Source organism: Lineus longissimus, chromosome 17 (assembly GCF_910592395.1).
Source record: "Lineus longissimus chromosome 17, tnLinLong1.2, whole genome shotgun sequence".
Classification (NCBI taxonomy): Eukaryota; Metazoa; Nemertea; class Pilidiophora; order Heteronemertea; family Lineidae; genus Lineus; species Lineus longissimus.
In genome coordinates this window covers 8,749,646-8,764,184 of record NC_088324.1, presented here as the reverse complement: position 1 = coordinate 8,764,184, position 14,539 = coordinate 8,749,646, and the positions used below count along the sequence as shown (strand labels likewise).

The 14,539-nt window shown below is 39.9% G+C and overlaps 1 protein-coding gene across 7 annotated transcripts in view; it reads right to left on the bottom strand.

The window, feature by feature from the left end:
* LOC135501153 (GTPase-activating Rap/Ran-GAP domain-like protein 3) overlaps positions 1–14,539 on the bottom strand; it is a 185,742-nt gene that overhangs the window by 117,794 nt on the left and 53,409 nt on the right. The window contains exon 1 of one of the 7 annotated variants that reach the window (XM_064793030.1): positions 10,036–10,105. The exons of the other annotated variants lie outside the window; for them this stretch is intronic. Coding sequence (XP_064649100.1) covers positions 10,036–10,073 — 38 coding nt within the window. The 5' untranslated portion in view covers positions 10,074–10,105. Of the gene's footprint in view, positions 1–10,035; positions 10,106–14,539 lie in introns of those variants that run through there. 7 annotated transcript variants of the gene reach the window in all.

Below are 14,539 nucleotides of genomic sequence, written 5' to 3'. Positions count from 1 at the left end.
TATCTGAGCCTTTAAAAGTAATCTTGAAAGGAATTATTCAGCTTTTAAGAGATCTCCTAGACGAAAATCCTGAAAAGAAATTATTAATGGAATGTTTCGAAAAGAAGCTATGACTCAGAATTTTTGGTTTTTGTGATTAGAATAACAGTCAATTGCAGGTGGAGATTCGAATCAAGAGTTCTTGCTAAAACGGCTGGGGGTTACCAGGAGGAGTATTGTTTGAATCGGCAGATGTAACGTTAGAGCCTGATTTTCAATAAATTATCCCGTTGGGAGAAGTCGCTGTTCTGTTGGAGCTATTTTTGGGTGAAAATCCAACACATCTCATACGCTACTGGACGAGGTGTCTGCATGTGATGTTCAAATGTGCTTCTTTTCACTTTGCGAGCATCACGATATGAGTATCAGTATCGTCACGAAATTTAATCAATTGCCATCAAAAGCGGAATATTAATGACAGTCATTTTCTCTGCGACGAACACCTAAATTAGTTAAATTAAATGCTCAATCTTCTTGATTGTTGATCTCATAACTGTCGAATCCGAGATGCTTTTTGCTTAATAATATCTTCTTTTTTCATCTTCAGCGTTCACTCTATCTGACTAGGAGGTGCTATTTTCGAGGGAGTATTCCTCCTCCAATCGTTTACGTGTCACTACGGTTAAGCACCAACTGTGATCATTGGCCACGTGGCTCAGTCTCAGGCCAGAGATAAGAGTCCAACGCAAGTTACCCATGTAGTGGGGTATTTTGCCTGCATATAGACAGCACATACAAGGAACGTCGGACTTAAGTCAGACTCATTCAAAGGACAGTAACGAGCCATGAACTTTACCCTTCACAGACATGCCGGTTCATCCGGAAATACAACCGTGGGTTCTTCCCGGGATCGAACCTAAGCCCTATAGTGCAAGGCAGCCAGCAGTTTTGACCACTATAATGATTCATAACAATAGTTTTTAAATAACGAAGAAGTAGTTTTTCATTTTCTGTTTTTGATGCGAATTATGCTGTCGTCGTATCATGGTGGAATGTTCGTGCTTCGAATAACAGAAATATCGAGCAAGTTTTCAGATGCCCTAAGCAAATTGCAAAAAGAAAAATAAATATATGCAAAACAATGTTTTTTTGTTTGTCAACTGTTAGTCTTCAAACGATATCACTTCCTCATAGCTTATTCTGCTTACGTAAATTGATTGATTTCGGATGATGGAAGAAATCTGCATTTCTAATGATTGGCAGGATCAGCAGAAATGTAACAAATATCGAGTACAAATGTATTCAGGTAATTTTTTTGGAAAGTGTCGATGAGTTCCCTAGTATTATTGAGGATTTTGTGTGTGGCAAAAACATTCTGTTGTAGGGCATTCTTTTTTGTCACATTCTCTTAGTATGATATATCTTGCTTAAGAGGTGGAATAGAAAGATTGAGCAAACTGCAAATCGAATACCTTTACACCACCGCTTCATGCCTTCTAATAACTTACGAATAAATGTCAAAACGTTCTTTGCTAAAATCTGTGTCCACAACGACAGCTATCAAATGCATTTCGCTAAGACTACATTAACCGATCACACAGCCTCGCCATCCACACCATATCACCCAGCATATCGTTCACCCCAACCTAAATTACCGGTATCAAGTTTGCGCACCTTGCAAATGGTTTTTAGTACGCAATCATGTTGGCGATAAAAGGAACCAGCGGTAGGTTGGCCATTATATTTTTTTCTCGGTTGCCGGTGCCACACAGCTTATGTTGTTGTGACCACGCAATATGGCCATATACTTCAATATTGCATGGTTTCGCATATGCAGCGTTACGAGTTTGATTTATCTGTAGCTTTACGTAAAATCACAGAAACTAGTGGGCTCATTCTCAGAGTACTTCACAGAGTTCGAAGAAATTGTTTGCTAACTCGTTGATTTCTGTCGCTTTTTGCAGTTTTCGCTTCTTGGAACGTGCCGCAATAGTTCCCTTTCTTTCACAACGCGCTGAACAATGATCTCGTAATCAACAAATTGACATGGTAATGTTATGATGAGGCGCCTCGTCAAAGCACCGACACGCCACAAAAACAGGTACAGTACGCCATTTTGCCTCTTTCGCAGTATAAAAGGATTCAGGCCCAGCCTAATGCACGGTATATTGTCTTTAAACAAAGCCCGTTCGCGCCCAGGCCAACATTCCAATTGTTCTACTGTCTCATGATAACATCGAACCAACGAAAGGTCTTAACTGGCAGGTGCAAATAAACATAATGTAAGAAAAGTCTCATTTTATTTGGTCGAAATCGTGATGAAGAATAATTCGCGGCTCAGAGCTGCGATTCCTTTGCGGCTTATGTGCAATTACAAATCTCAGAATTGGAATGGGTAAGGCGTTGTGACAATCCTTTGTCCTCAAATAGGAACTTGGTCACGAACGATGAAAAATGGGTATTTTTCGGAGTCATGGAATGACCCCACGTTTGATATTAGAGGTGTTCAGCTCATAACATTGATAGGTACTACAGACTATTTGCCATGTCATTAATGCAAAGGTTGGCGTCATTACTGTCGGAGCAATTACAAAGTAAATGTCGCTATGATTACGGGAAGACCATTATCGGCGGACGTGATACGATCAAGTTATGGAGATCCTCGGGCGCACGGTAATGTGATGGAACTGTTTAATTAGTTCAAAAATGCTGAGAGTGATAATGGCGATTAAGGCAGCCACCGCACGATTTTAGCTGCTTGCTGGCTTCTTCTTCTTGTGCGTCGACTTCGTTCCTTGCGATCACTTCGCGAGCGGCCTTTTCGCGACATTGCTACGTTTTGGGCGTTTGGAGTTAGGTCGCGAGGCCCGTTTTTGACTAGAGCGGAGCAGCATTGATCCTTCACCAGTTATCACTTCAATAACGTTATTTTGCCCCTTACGTCGCAGTTAAAGGTATTCGATCATTAATATCGGCAACATCTGGCAGTATTAAACAAATTGATATTATGGAAGTTATTAAAGTTAAAAGTTGGAAATACTTTTTGTGCCACCCAGTATACGGCAGAAATTTCAATCTCTCTTTCACGGTTGATACAAAAGAACACAATATGAGAACAAACAGGGCGATTAACGAGTATCGCTTCCCCGACTCTTGATAGCTTCTTACGCCAAAGACACTGCGAGTGCCTCGATTCCTGGGGTCCAGCGCCGGCGAAAAACAGTCGTGCTTATCCGTTCTAGTATGAACATACAGTTATTGTCACGAGGTATCAACGCAGTTATGACGAAGAAACTGGGGCTTTTGTCATGATGGCTTTTATTGCATTTTCAGCAGAATTGCAGATGTTCAGTGTTTAATGCCGAGGGAGCTTCTGCTGGCGGAAATATTGCGCTCGTATGTATCCGCATAGATTTTACGTATGGTCGCTTCACAAATTACGTTACATTATACGTCAAATCGATACGGATACGTCATAAAGTGGGCCGAAGGAGCCACGTTCAGGATGTTGCATCTTAGGCTAAATTCAACGCTTGAACAAAAACAGTTGAGAAGTCTGCTTTGATTTCTCTTGTACACGCAACGGTTTTAGTAAAAACGATGGAGACTGAGATGCATCGCAGATATTGAACCTCTCCGCCTATCAAACAAATCATTCAATTCGATGCCTCAACCCACAGCATTTCCTGGCATGCCTCGTGCCAAATTGACAGAATGAGCGATCGGCAGAGCGAAGCTCGCGTCACTGACAATAACCGCAACAAACTACATGTTTACTTCAAGTTTGACAACATATCAAATTTTGAGATCGAGATCTCACTCAGTTATTCATTCAAAACGTAATCGTATGTATAGCCTGGTTGTTATTCGTCATCGTTTTCATTGACTCGCCATCTTGGGCTTGACAGTTCAATTAAGAGGGGATGCCTGAGATACTTTCAGTGATTAAGTCCATGACCCTGAATGATGAGCGATATTGGATAGCTTCACGAGACTCTAGTGTGCATATTATTGAAACGAACGACGAAGTGCAAGGGTCTTAGATGCGTCCACCGGCCCTGTGCTAATTCATTTACGAGACACTCGTAAATTATACTAATGATATTGAGTTTAAGAAGGTAACGGGAATTTTCCAAGAATATTATCAACAAAAATACAAAATACACACTTGCATACTTCTTACTTTGTTGTACGCAACTCTGCGTTAGGCTTGCAAAACCTGCCTAAATAACGCTGCAAGGATTGTACATGCATATGAAACATACTAAGATCTCATTAAGGGTTGACGATAGCTACCAACATTGTAGATAGAACCTACAATCCTGGAGCAATTCGAACTCTTTCAAAACAAGAGTGAACGCCAATTTCAATGGTGGGAGTCTGTTCTTTGTTTTCGAGGGAACAGCCTCCTGGCTCTTCAATGGGCTTTCACTTCATATTGGAGGAATTCTTATTGCTTAAGTATTTCAATTTCTTGCCAAAATGGCCGTACCTATAATCAACCCTTAAAAAGAACCTTTTAGACGAATCTTATGGGGATTTGTGACCTGGGCATCTCTAGCATTGGCATGCAAACGCGAACTACAGAAGTCAAAGGCCACGAGTGTTATGAGAATATCTCCCGATGAGGTCACCCAGTTTCGGCTCTCGGGGGAATTTCGAAACCATCAGATCAGACCTCCCGAGATCTGTTCTTCGGTCTCATTATTGACCTGAATTGCCAATCAAGTCTAGACAGAATGCCAGACGACATACTTCCTCTGGGATACTAAGCACCCATTGATTCCAATTCGTATTACCTGGAATGAATAAAGACCTGATTTAATCGTGTTATAACATGTATATAGTCACATATGTACATTTGTATTACATCATATCCTATTTCGAGAGATTATCGCATTCGCTACGTATTCAAATGAGTTACTGTAAGAACTGCTTTTAATTGCAGGAATAATCGATAACCAGTTTTGGTGACAGAATCGATTTTGAAGTTTGCGATTCGTCGGAATTTTTCAGAACAGTGGTATGTATCGACAGGGTTCTCTTGTCCAGGCAGTCTGTGGCAATCCCACGCAGTGCAACTAAACTTCGTAAATAATCTGATCTTACACAACCACCATCCGGCCACTGATATAAAGCGTCTGATAATTCGCACTTAGATTTGGGCCTGACGATCAATTTAAGACATCACTGAGTACAGGGCTAGATGTGACTAAGCAAAGATTAATCTATGCTTGATACGGCTTATGTAGACCGACCATGATCACCTGAATTTGAATATAACACGTGCTATTCAACAAATGAAGAATAGCACGATAACTGGAACAGTCGACACTGCTACTCAAAGGTCGACCTCCCCTCCAAGCAGTGCCCTCTCAACCTACTGCAGCCAATATGAAAAACGACGTGGCAAAATCGCCGTCCGAATCGTATTTATAATTCACACTGGGGCTCCAGGCTGACGGGCGGTTTTAATCCATCATCGTAGCTAGCATGTTGTGTTCCTATAAATCAAATGTCCAGACCAGACCCCTTGGCAGCTGGACATGTCTTGGGAGTTGAAAGCAGCATGTGATTGAGCATAGTTTCAATTGGTTTCTCTTCTAATTGCGAACAATGTAGTACAAAATGTACTACAGAACCGGCTGTACGGTGATATTTTGAAGAAAGGCGTTGCCAAATCAGGCCAAGGACCTTTCCCATTTTTAGAAATCGCTCCAGTTCCTCCTAAGATCTATGCATAATAGCCTCAAATATCATGTGCAGCGAATAGCTCTTGCAGCCGAGTAGTGGAACGCTGGTGATGAGGGAGAGGAAGACAAAGGCGGACGCGAATAAGAAGCTAATGGTCAGGGAAAGAGGTGTGTAAGTCGTGTATCTCAATATTCTCCGACACAGACAGTCAAGGAGAGAGGAATTACCCTGGGAGATACCACCTACATGTCAAGAGGAGGAAACAATGCCAAGGCGTTTGGAAGCATTAGGGAAAGGATACCTTGAGCCCAGATGCCATGATGAATACATCAAGCAAATTACCGTCTCTTGTTTATCATAACGGTGCCAATTAAACCGACACCTCGCGCCGGACGCAGCAATGGACTAGCCGGAAGATGCAGACGGTGAGACCGGGCGTATCACAAAAGGTAATCAAGCCGGGCGGAAGGGCACGTCTACCTATTAGAGCGTGGTTCATTATCTACTCGTCGAGGCACCAACCGGTAAAAGAATGATTGGTAAAGGCTTATATACGCCGTTGGTTAACTTTGGTGGTTGTTGCCATAAAAGTGACACATGCAACTGCCGCACCGCCAATCAGAGAAAACTTGTCGTTTTTCGACAGATTTACGAAGATTGAAACAATACACCTACCTTAAATTTTGCCATATGAGTCATATGAAAATTGCCAAAATGTCGCTACGGGCTGTTATGTAATAAAAGTTCATGTTCATTATGTTTGCATTTTCATATAAATTGAGAGTCCTACAATTTTTCACAATTAAATGCAATAGCAATGTTTTCACGAACTCGAGATAATGCACTCTATTTTGCTTCTCGACATGTCTAAACAATATCAATGGAAATGGAAACTGTCTGCAGTTACGAAAGACATGGTAGCTAACTCACAACAATAGACCTAGAAAACTACTTGAACAACGAGGGCATTGTAACGTGGCAACTCAATTTTCCCTGGTTCATACGCAAAAGTCGTCAGCAACTAAATGGGACTAATGAAATACATGACGAGAAGGTACGTTTACCACGCTAATGTCTTTGACAATTGACACCAAACGAAATTTGCGAAACCACCATCCCCAAACCTTTGACAAGACACACGCTAATGCATCTTTGAAATGTGTTTGAGAATGTTATCGGTAACAAAGACGCTATCACTCTCTTTCATGGTAACAGCTATTAGTTTTTGTGCTTTGAACGAAATGACACTAAACCCAACCCCCGGCAACATAACGTGTTTTGAAACCCATCAGTATTACGTGTAGTTGTTGGGTTTCTGTCGTACTGTTGGCCTAGATTTGTATGATAACCATTTACCAGTTTTTCATTTTTTTTCGTCCGAAAACAAGGGAAACCATGGCTTTAATGGCTTCAATGGCATGAATTGATTTCTTAAAACAGATTGAATTTGCTGTGGCTTCGGTACCAGACCGGCTTAACATCCTATTGGTGTGCCCGTATACAATGTACTAAGCACAAGGAAATGATGATGAGTACTTTATTAAGCAACATATATTTTCAGAATCAGACTCATTTTCGTCAGCATTTTATTTTCCGCAGATATTGCGTATGATTAGCAATATCTGGAAAACTTTTTTAAAAAAGAACTTTCGTAAACCTCCAGCAAAATGAGCCCTGAAAATTTAAATATTTTAGACGTTTTTGCACACAACAAATATTCACAGAACGACAAACCCAGCATACTTCAAAATGGTCGTCAAATCTTCAAATACGCCACTTGACAATCCAATGATTTTTCAAACTTTACTTATCAGAATTCACTTACGATAAACTTTTAAGCATATCAGGTTTTCTGAAATAGTTCAACGAGGGCTCTGTCTAGCTGTAGTCTAGCTCTAAGTGCTAAGTATCCAGGGAAGCGAAAACATGCCTGGCGAGTGATTCAGTGCGCCAACACCCGAGGGATTAGTATTTGAACAGATTTGTCCACGGAGAAATCCAGGGCCTTTCTGCACTTGTATTTAACCATAGCATGTGTAAGGTTTTCTTATTTGGCCCCCTGGTGGCTAAGATGTGAATTAGATTGGACCAAACTTTGATCCCAATGGTCACCTGACCGAGATGTATATGTTAAATCCCGGTGTGTACTGTATTCAAGGTTAATAGCAATGTAAGCTAATATGTAAACAGTTAGCCTCAAAAATAAATTAGGAGCCCAGATTATTGGTAAAATATTGAAAATATTGAAAACATGAAATATACCACACAATACGTTTATTAAAAATTAATGAAATTGATACCAATGTATGTGTTTGATTATTATTTTTGTGCTTCGTGATATAAGGTTAAAATATTTATTAACAAATACTGATGATTTTAAAAAAAATATTTAAACGAAGACACTGAATAAATAAATGATAATAAACAAATAGCAGTGGTTCAAACTATCAGAATTACAGAGCAGTATAATAAATCTTCAAGAATTTTCGAGAAAAAAACCAAATGTCAATGTCGTTCAATGGAGTTGTCCTACTTGACGGCTATCTGCTCTATTATGTCTATGCAAGAGGCTTACCAGAGATAACAATTTTGGTTTCTCTGCCGAGTGTCTGAAAATCCATGCGATGACGCGCACACGTGCCATTGCGTAGACACATAAAAGTACAGCTGAAGAAAAATATGCGACAAGATTTTCGTTTTTTTCTTCATTTGTAACAACATGCCAATACGATTTTCGTGGCTTGTTATCACTGTTATAAAGAACTCTAAATGCTAATCACCTATGACGATTTCCCCATGTGTTGTGAGGTGGTTTTGGACATGGCTAGGAAATTCTACAGTTATTTCAGTTATGGTGAGATCTTCGTTGCAGTCGGAAATCAGTGTGTACTTGAGTTTGTAAAGTTCGGTTTCTGGGGTTTTCAGATCGCCAATTTGTTGAGAATTTTTTGAGTGGTTGCCACTTGGATGGAGGACCTGCCAGCAATAAACTATACAATGTAGTTGTTTTTTCTATTTAAAACGTTGCCTTGGCTGGTTGCCACTCTTTGTTGTGGGAATCCACGTTTTAATTACATTGGGCCAGTTTTAAAGGTGAGGAATCTGTGACTTACGACTTTGCAACGGAATGTACTCTTTATTTAGTATTGCCTGGAGCAAGCAACATGGCTCCAGACGTTGGTGAAGCCTGATTTAACTCCAGCTACTATAAACATCGGGCGTTTTGGCGGACCCCTGAATTTTTATTTCATTTATAACTTTCCCTTTAAGTACATGTACAGGCCTCTTGCTCTGTGTGAATGCCCACCAGACATCAACACGATTTTATTTGCTAAGTGTATGAAAACCGCGGCGGTGACGCACGTACCATTTTCAGAATAAAGAAGCAGACAAACATGTTATTTCAGAGTTTTTTCGTCGCATCCAGAATGTACCCAGACAAGATATAATTTTCATAAAGAACGGTAATTACTTTGCAACGGAATGTCTTTTTGCCGGGAGCAGTACAAGCGTCATGATAACTAACTACTGTAAAGAAGCCCAAAGCACCGTATTCCATAACACTTTTATATATATATTGAGATTATCACTATAGTCAGCTACTAGCAACCCTAGATTTTGAACTATGTACATGTAAACATAATATGATACAAGGCCATCACTGTTCATACGTTCATCGTGAAACATAAATTCTTTGAACCCGGTCTACTTGGATAATGTAATAAAGGTAAACCCTGTTCAAAGGTTTCTTCACTTGTAAATGATATCATTGTTTGGCGCTTTAAGATATTTGATAAATTGCATAACGTCAGACTTTTTCAAGGTAGAAGATTTCGCAGTGAGAATACATAATGAGTTTTGAGTGCAGGTAAAAAATTCACCCTTATCACGGAAGAACAATAACCATGTAATGACATGCACTACACTTACGAAGGACATCAGGCACCAGGCAATCGCACGACAACGAACAGGCCTTGAATCATCTCTACATAAGTATTTCACGCCGCGTACCCGGGTTGAAAATCTCGATGATATTCTTATCCGATTCTTAGCTACAAGATCTCATTCAGTTTCCTTTCATGCACATGTACATTCATTTCAAGATTCTTGTAAGATTGTTAGCTGAGATCGTCTCTAAGAATCTTACAATGTCTTGTAAAGAATGTATATTAACATGAATACGAAACTGAAACGAATCTTAACTAAGAATGTTAGACGAACCTTTATCTTGATTTTCGGCGACCTTGGGCATCACTCACAAGTAAATCATTAGTGGGCAAAGCAGCATAAAACAACACATGCCTTGTGCGTTACACGCAACGTGAAATGCTTATGTTGAGAAAGGCCTTTACCCATTCTTACCTTCGCTGCCTGTGCATAGTCCTCGGTTTTCTATTCATGTTGTCGACAAATTGCGCACTCGTGAAATCACTAATTCAAAAACGTTGTACACATCAATTGAATGTACATCAATGATATGTTACCAGTATTGCTTTGAGCTGTAAGATATCCGTGATTGTGATCAAGTTCAAAATCCTTTCTACTAACATCTTCTAACTAACAGAAGGATGGGGTGCATGGTGTAACGTGAATGAAGAATAATCCATTCTCTTCAAAACAAGGTTACAATATCTCGGACACACAACATTAGTGACGTTACCTTCTTTTCCGATAGAGGTGATTCCTATTCTTGAGTTTCCTATTCATGATGCCAAAAGTGATTTTTGCTATTATTGTAATCACTAATGTTGTAATCACTAATGGTGTATGTTGAAATTACTAATGTTGTAATCACTAAAGCTGAAATCACTAAATGCGGTAATCCCTAAAGTTGCGATCACCAATTATGTAATCCCTAGTGATGTAATCATTGACGCTGTAATCACTAATGTTGTAAAGACTATAACTGATAATTGTTTGAACACCTTTGTGCAATGGACTATGCATTCTAATCACTACTGTCCCTCTTATGTTCAAATCTCGAAAGTTAGACCGCATCACCAAACGGATGCGGTACAGTCTAATAATCACTTGCAATATGTTTTAGTCAACAGCGATCAAACTTTCAAATAATGAGTTGACAACACTGCGCAAAAGTCGTCCAGAATATTCATGTCGTCACAAACAACTAATGATGAACTAGTAATCCAAATAAACGTCATCCAAAATAAAGCGTATAATCCCTTAACATTCCAACTGCAAAGTGCCCTGCACAAACGAGTTGCGCCTAAACTAATGAGGTCATGGCATCAAAAATGTCTCAATTTTCTACACTTTAAGACGATGTACATTGGCAATTGCTCTGTAGGCTAGACTGAAACTCATCCGTCAAACTAGAATCCGCCGGAAACGAATGCCAATGGCGACTGTCATGGTGACATCAAGACAGGCAACTGAGACCAATTAAGATGTCATAGAATTCCACGCGATCCTAAGGTACAATATGTGTTGATAGTTTCTATTATTTACCATCTACACGTAACAAGGAGACGATACGAGAAGATTTCCACTGAGCACGGGCGCCAAGGAAACGACAATGCCCTTAAGAGAACAACCCGTGGGAGCTCCTACGGTGGAATGTGCTACCTTCGTGCCTTTGATATCCTTTCGACTATAGGCTTACATCTCGCTTGGAGGTAAAACATCACGCACCATCCAAGTTCAAAGTCTTTGCCTCACTTTTGTAGTCCTTTGTTATTCCCCGTTTCGTTTTGAAATTTCCTTAGCTTGTGATAGTCACGTCGAGCATAACTGATTGTATGCACACGCAGCAACACCATACGTATGGTAAACAAGTCTAACACATCTCTGATGTATTCGAACGATAAGAAAACGTGGCACAATTAGCCAAACGCTAGAGGCTAGATTCCTGTTAGATTATCTTCTGTCGCCTGGTAACTTTTATCCGACTTTAAATGCACAACACTCGCGGGCTACAATTAGCTTTATGAGAAAGCAGCTATGATATACTGAAGGTTCGCATCACCACGAGTCTGTATGATAATCAATGTTTCTTTAAAAGCACAATCAGACTTCTGGATTTCGCGAATAACCTTAATTGGCGTAAAAAAAATCACAAAAATTTAGTTCGTTATAGGAAACACTGAGAAAAGAAGTTTCCGTTATATTGCAAAATAAAAATAATGAAAATTGAAAAATGTTTCGTGAAGAATAAAGAGATGTCAAAATCAGCGGTTTACAGTGGTTTTCCATTCAGAATAGCTATACCATCACAACTCATATGTCTTACTGTGGTGATTGGCAACCGTCGCCATTGGTAACTGCCCACGTGTACAAGACATTCCCGGTCTCGTAACGATTGCGAATGTACATCTTCCAAGAATTCTGACAATGACAATGAGAAAACAATCAAGAAACTGATCTAGTTAACCACCCCAGTCGACTATCATCAAAGACTAAATCCTTTTTGGGAAGAATACAACACCTTCATTATTGCAAAAATGTAACAGACCCAGTCTATAGTCCAACGAATCAAAATCTAATGTACACAATAATGGAGACCATCATCCATCTCAAATGTTCCTTCTTTAACAAGAATGCACGACCTTCAGCATTGCAAAAATATAACTGCTCAGTTGTCCAACGAATTGATTTTCAGCGCATACAATTGGGACTACCAACCATCGCAAACACTGCTACAATATTTACCTCTGACAAGGCCAACCGAAGACAGCACAGCAAGACACTCCCTGCTAGTGAGCTGTCAGACACGAATTGGTTTCTAATGAAGAGGCTGATCATATGACGAAACCTTTCTCCACAGGTAAGACAGAGACATCTGGGATTTCCGATCCAAATGTAAGAACAGGTCTCTTGAACTTTGGACTATAACCTGCACCAGGACAATCAATGGCATACATGTACTTGGAGCTAATGGACAGTTATTCGATAAATGTACTCCAGCTTGAGATTTTCGAAAGATTCCAGGAAAGTTTTGAGACAGTTCGCTCTTAAGAAGAAAGGTTGGTGAAGTCATGGTAAAGTCAAAGCACTTACACTCCTAGAAAAGGTTTCAAATTTTAGCAAAGATGCACTTTTACTTCAAGAGCTCTCTATAGGAACAGCAATAGAACAAAACACGTCATAGGAGTCAACAATAACATGACTCGGACTAACTACTGCAATAAGGACGAGATTTACTGCAGCAAGTCAGCGATATCCGTCAGTATTGAACGCCCGTATCGGCAGACGGTGAAAATTAAACACATTTTCTTGGCTACTGAGCGTTAAACATCTCCTTTCAGGAATATGGACAGAATTGAACAAAAAATTGAAGTGCAACCAACAACAAAACGCACAGACTTGGCTACATCAAAATTTTCAATAAAACTTCGATATATCGCAATTCGCTCCTTCGTGAAAAACTTCCCATTTAATTCTAATTTGAGATTTGAGTACACCCAACCTGTAATACTACGAAAGCACGAAGTCTGCAGGCTAAATCATCATGAAATCGAAGATGCTACCGGGACATTTCATTCCAGTGGGCTCCTTAGCTGAATTACTTCAAATCCACGATGAACGAAGACAGACTGTTCCAATAAATCTACCAACACAGCTGCGACAAGCACGAGTTTCCGACACAAGTTGTCCAGAAAATATCCTCGGCGTATGCTACCAGCAGAATTGGACGAATATGCATGTGTCTCATCTATGAAGATATCAACAGCAATATGCCAGAAAATCAATCATGTCAATTCTACCATCTCCTTCCGGGCATATTTTCCAATAAAAATCACCAACATTCAATTTAGCGATCCACCATTGCTTTCAATAGATTAATCATGTAAATGCCTCATACAAATCATACGCATCAGGAAATTCGAGCCCTTTGGCCAAAAAACCTGAATTATTGTAAACTGATAGTTCTTCGTGGGTTTTTTATTTTCTTGCAGATTTTTCACGATAAGCCACGATTCGCGTGAAATGAGAAGAATTGGAGAAAAATTCGAATATGCCAAAATTTTACTCGTGTTGGTAGTCTTTAGATCTTTACAGATAATTTTACGATTGGCTCATTTAATATGGCTATCAGGCTGAGAATATCTGAACTCCCGCCGCATAAACATTTCATTAAATTTATGAAATACGCATGTAAGCTGCCAGGTGACGGTCATTGATACTAGTGTCCCTCTGAGTGACTTATAAAACCTGAAAATTGTTTTTCCTTTGTAGTTTTGGCGATGAAATGTCGTTGGTAGTTTTGGTAATGGAATACATCCACGAAATACCGCCGACCATCACCGCGACTCCCAATAACACAAATTCGTTATTGGTATCCAATGAAAGCATTGCTTTGTCTCATCAGTATCTTAGCTACGACGTCCCTTGATCTACAAGAGTCAGGTCATAGACCTGAAGCCCGACTATGTGGTTTGCCTATGTAACTAATGAAGTCTGACACACGGAACGATGTTAACAGTGGACTGTCTGTGTAAATTGAGGCGTTTTGAGGCGAGACTTATAAAAGGTCTCGACGATTGCCATGTGACAAAGATACGCCAATGAAATGTCAAGTTATTTCATGGAATCTTATGGAAACCTCATTAAACCTTCAAAGTAACAGTCATTAATACTGCTCTCCCGAATGAATTAAGGTATGAAAGTTGTTCATCCTGGGTGCTTTCGGTGATATATATCGACGAAAGGTCACCATATCTGGACTAACAACAACATATACATTCGTTCGAATAGAGATAAATGGTATTGGAATCCAATGAAAGCATTATTCTTTCTCATCAGAATCTTGGCTGTGGCGTCCCCTGATATAGAGCTTGGTCGGAGACCTAAAGCTCAACGGTATGATATGGCTAACTAAGAAATCGAGCGGACAGAGATTAGCCAC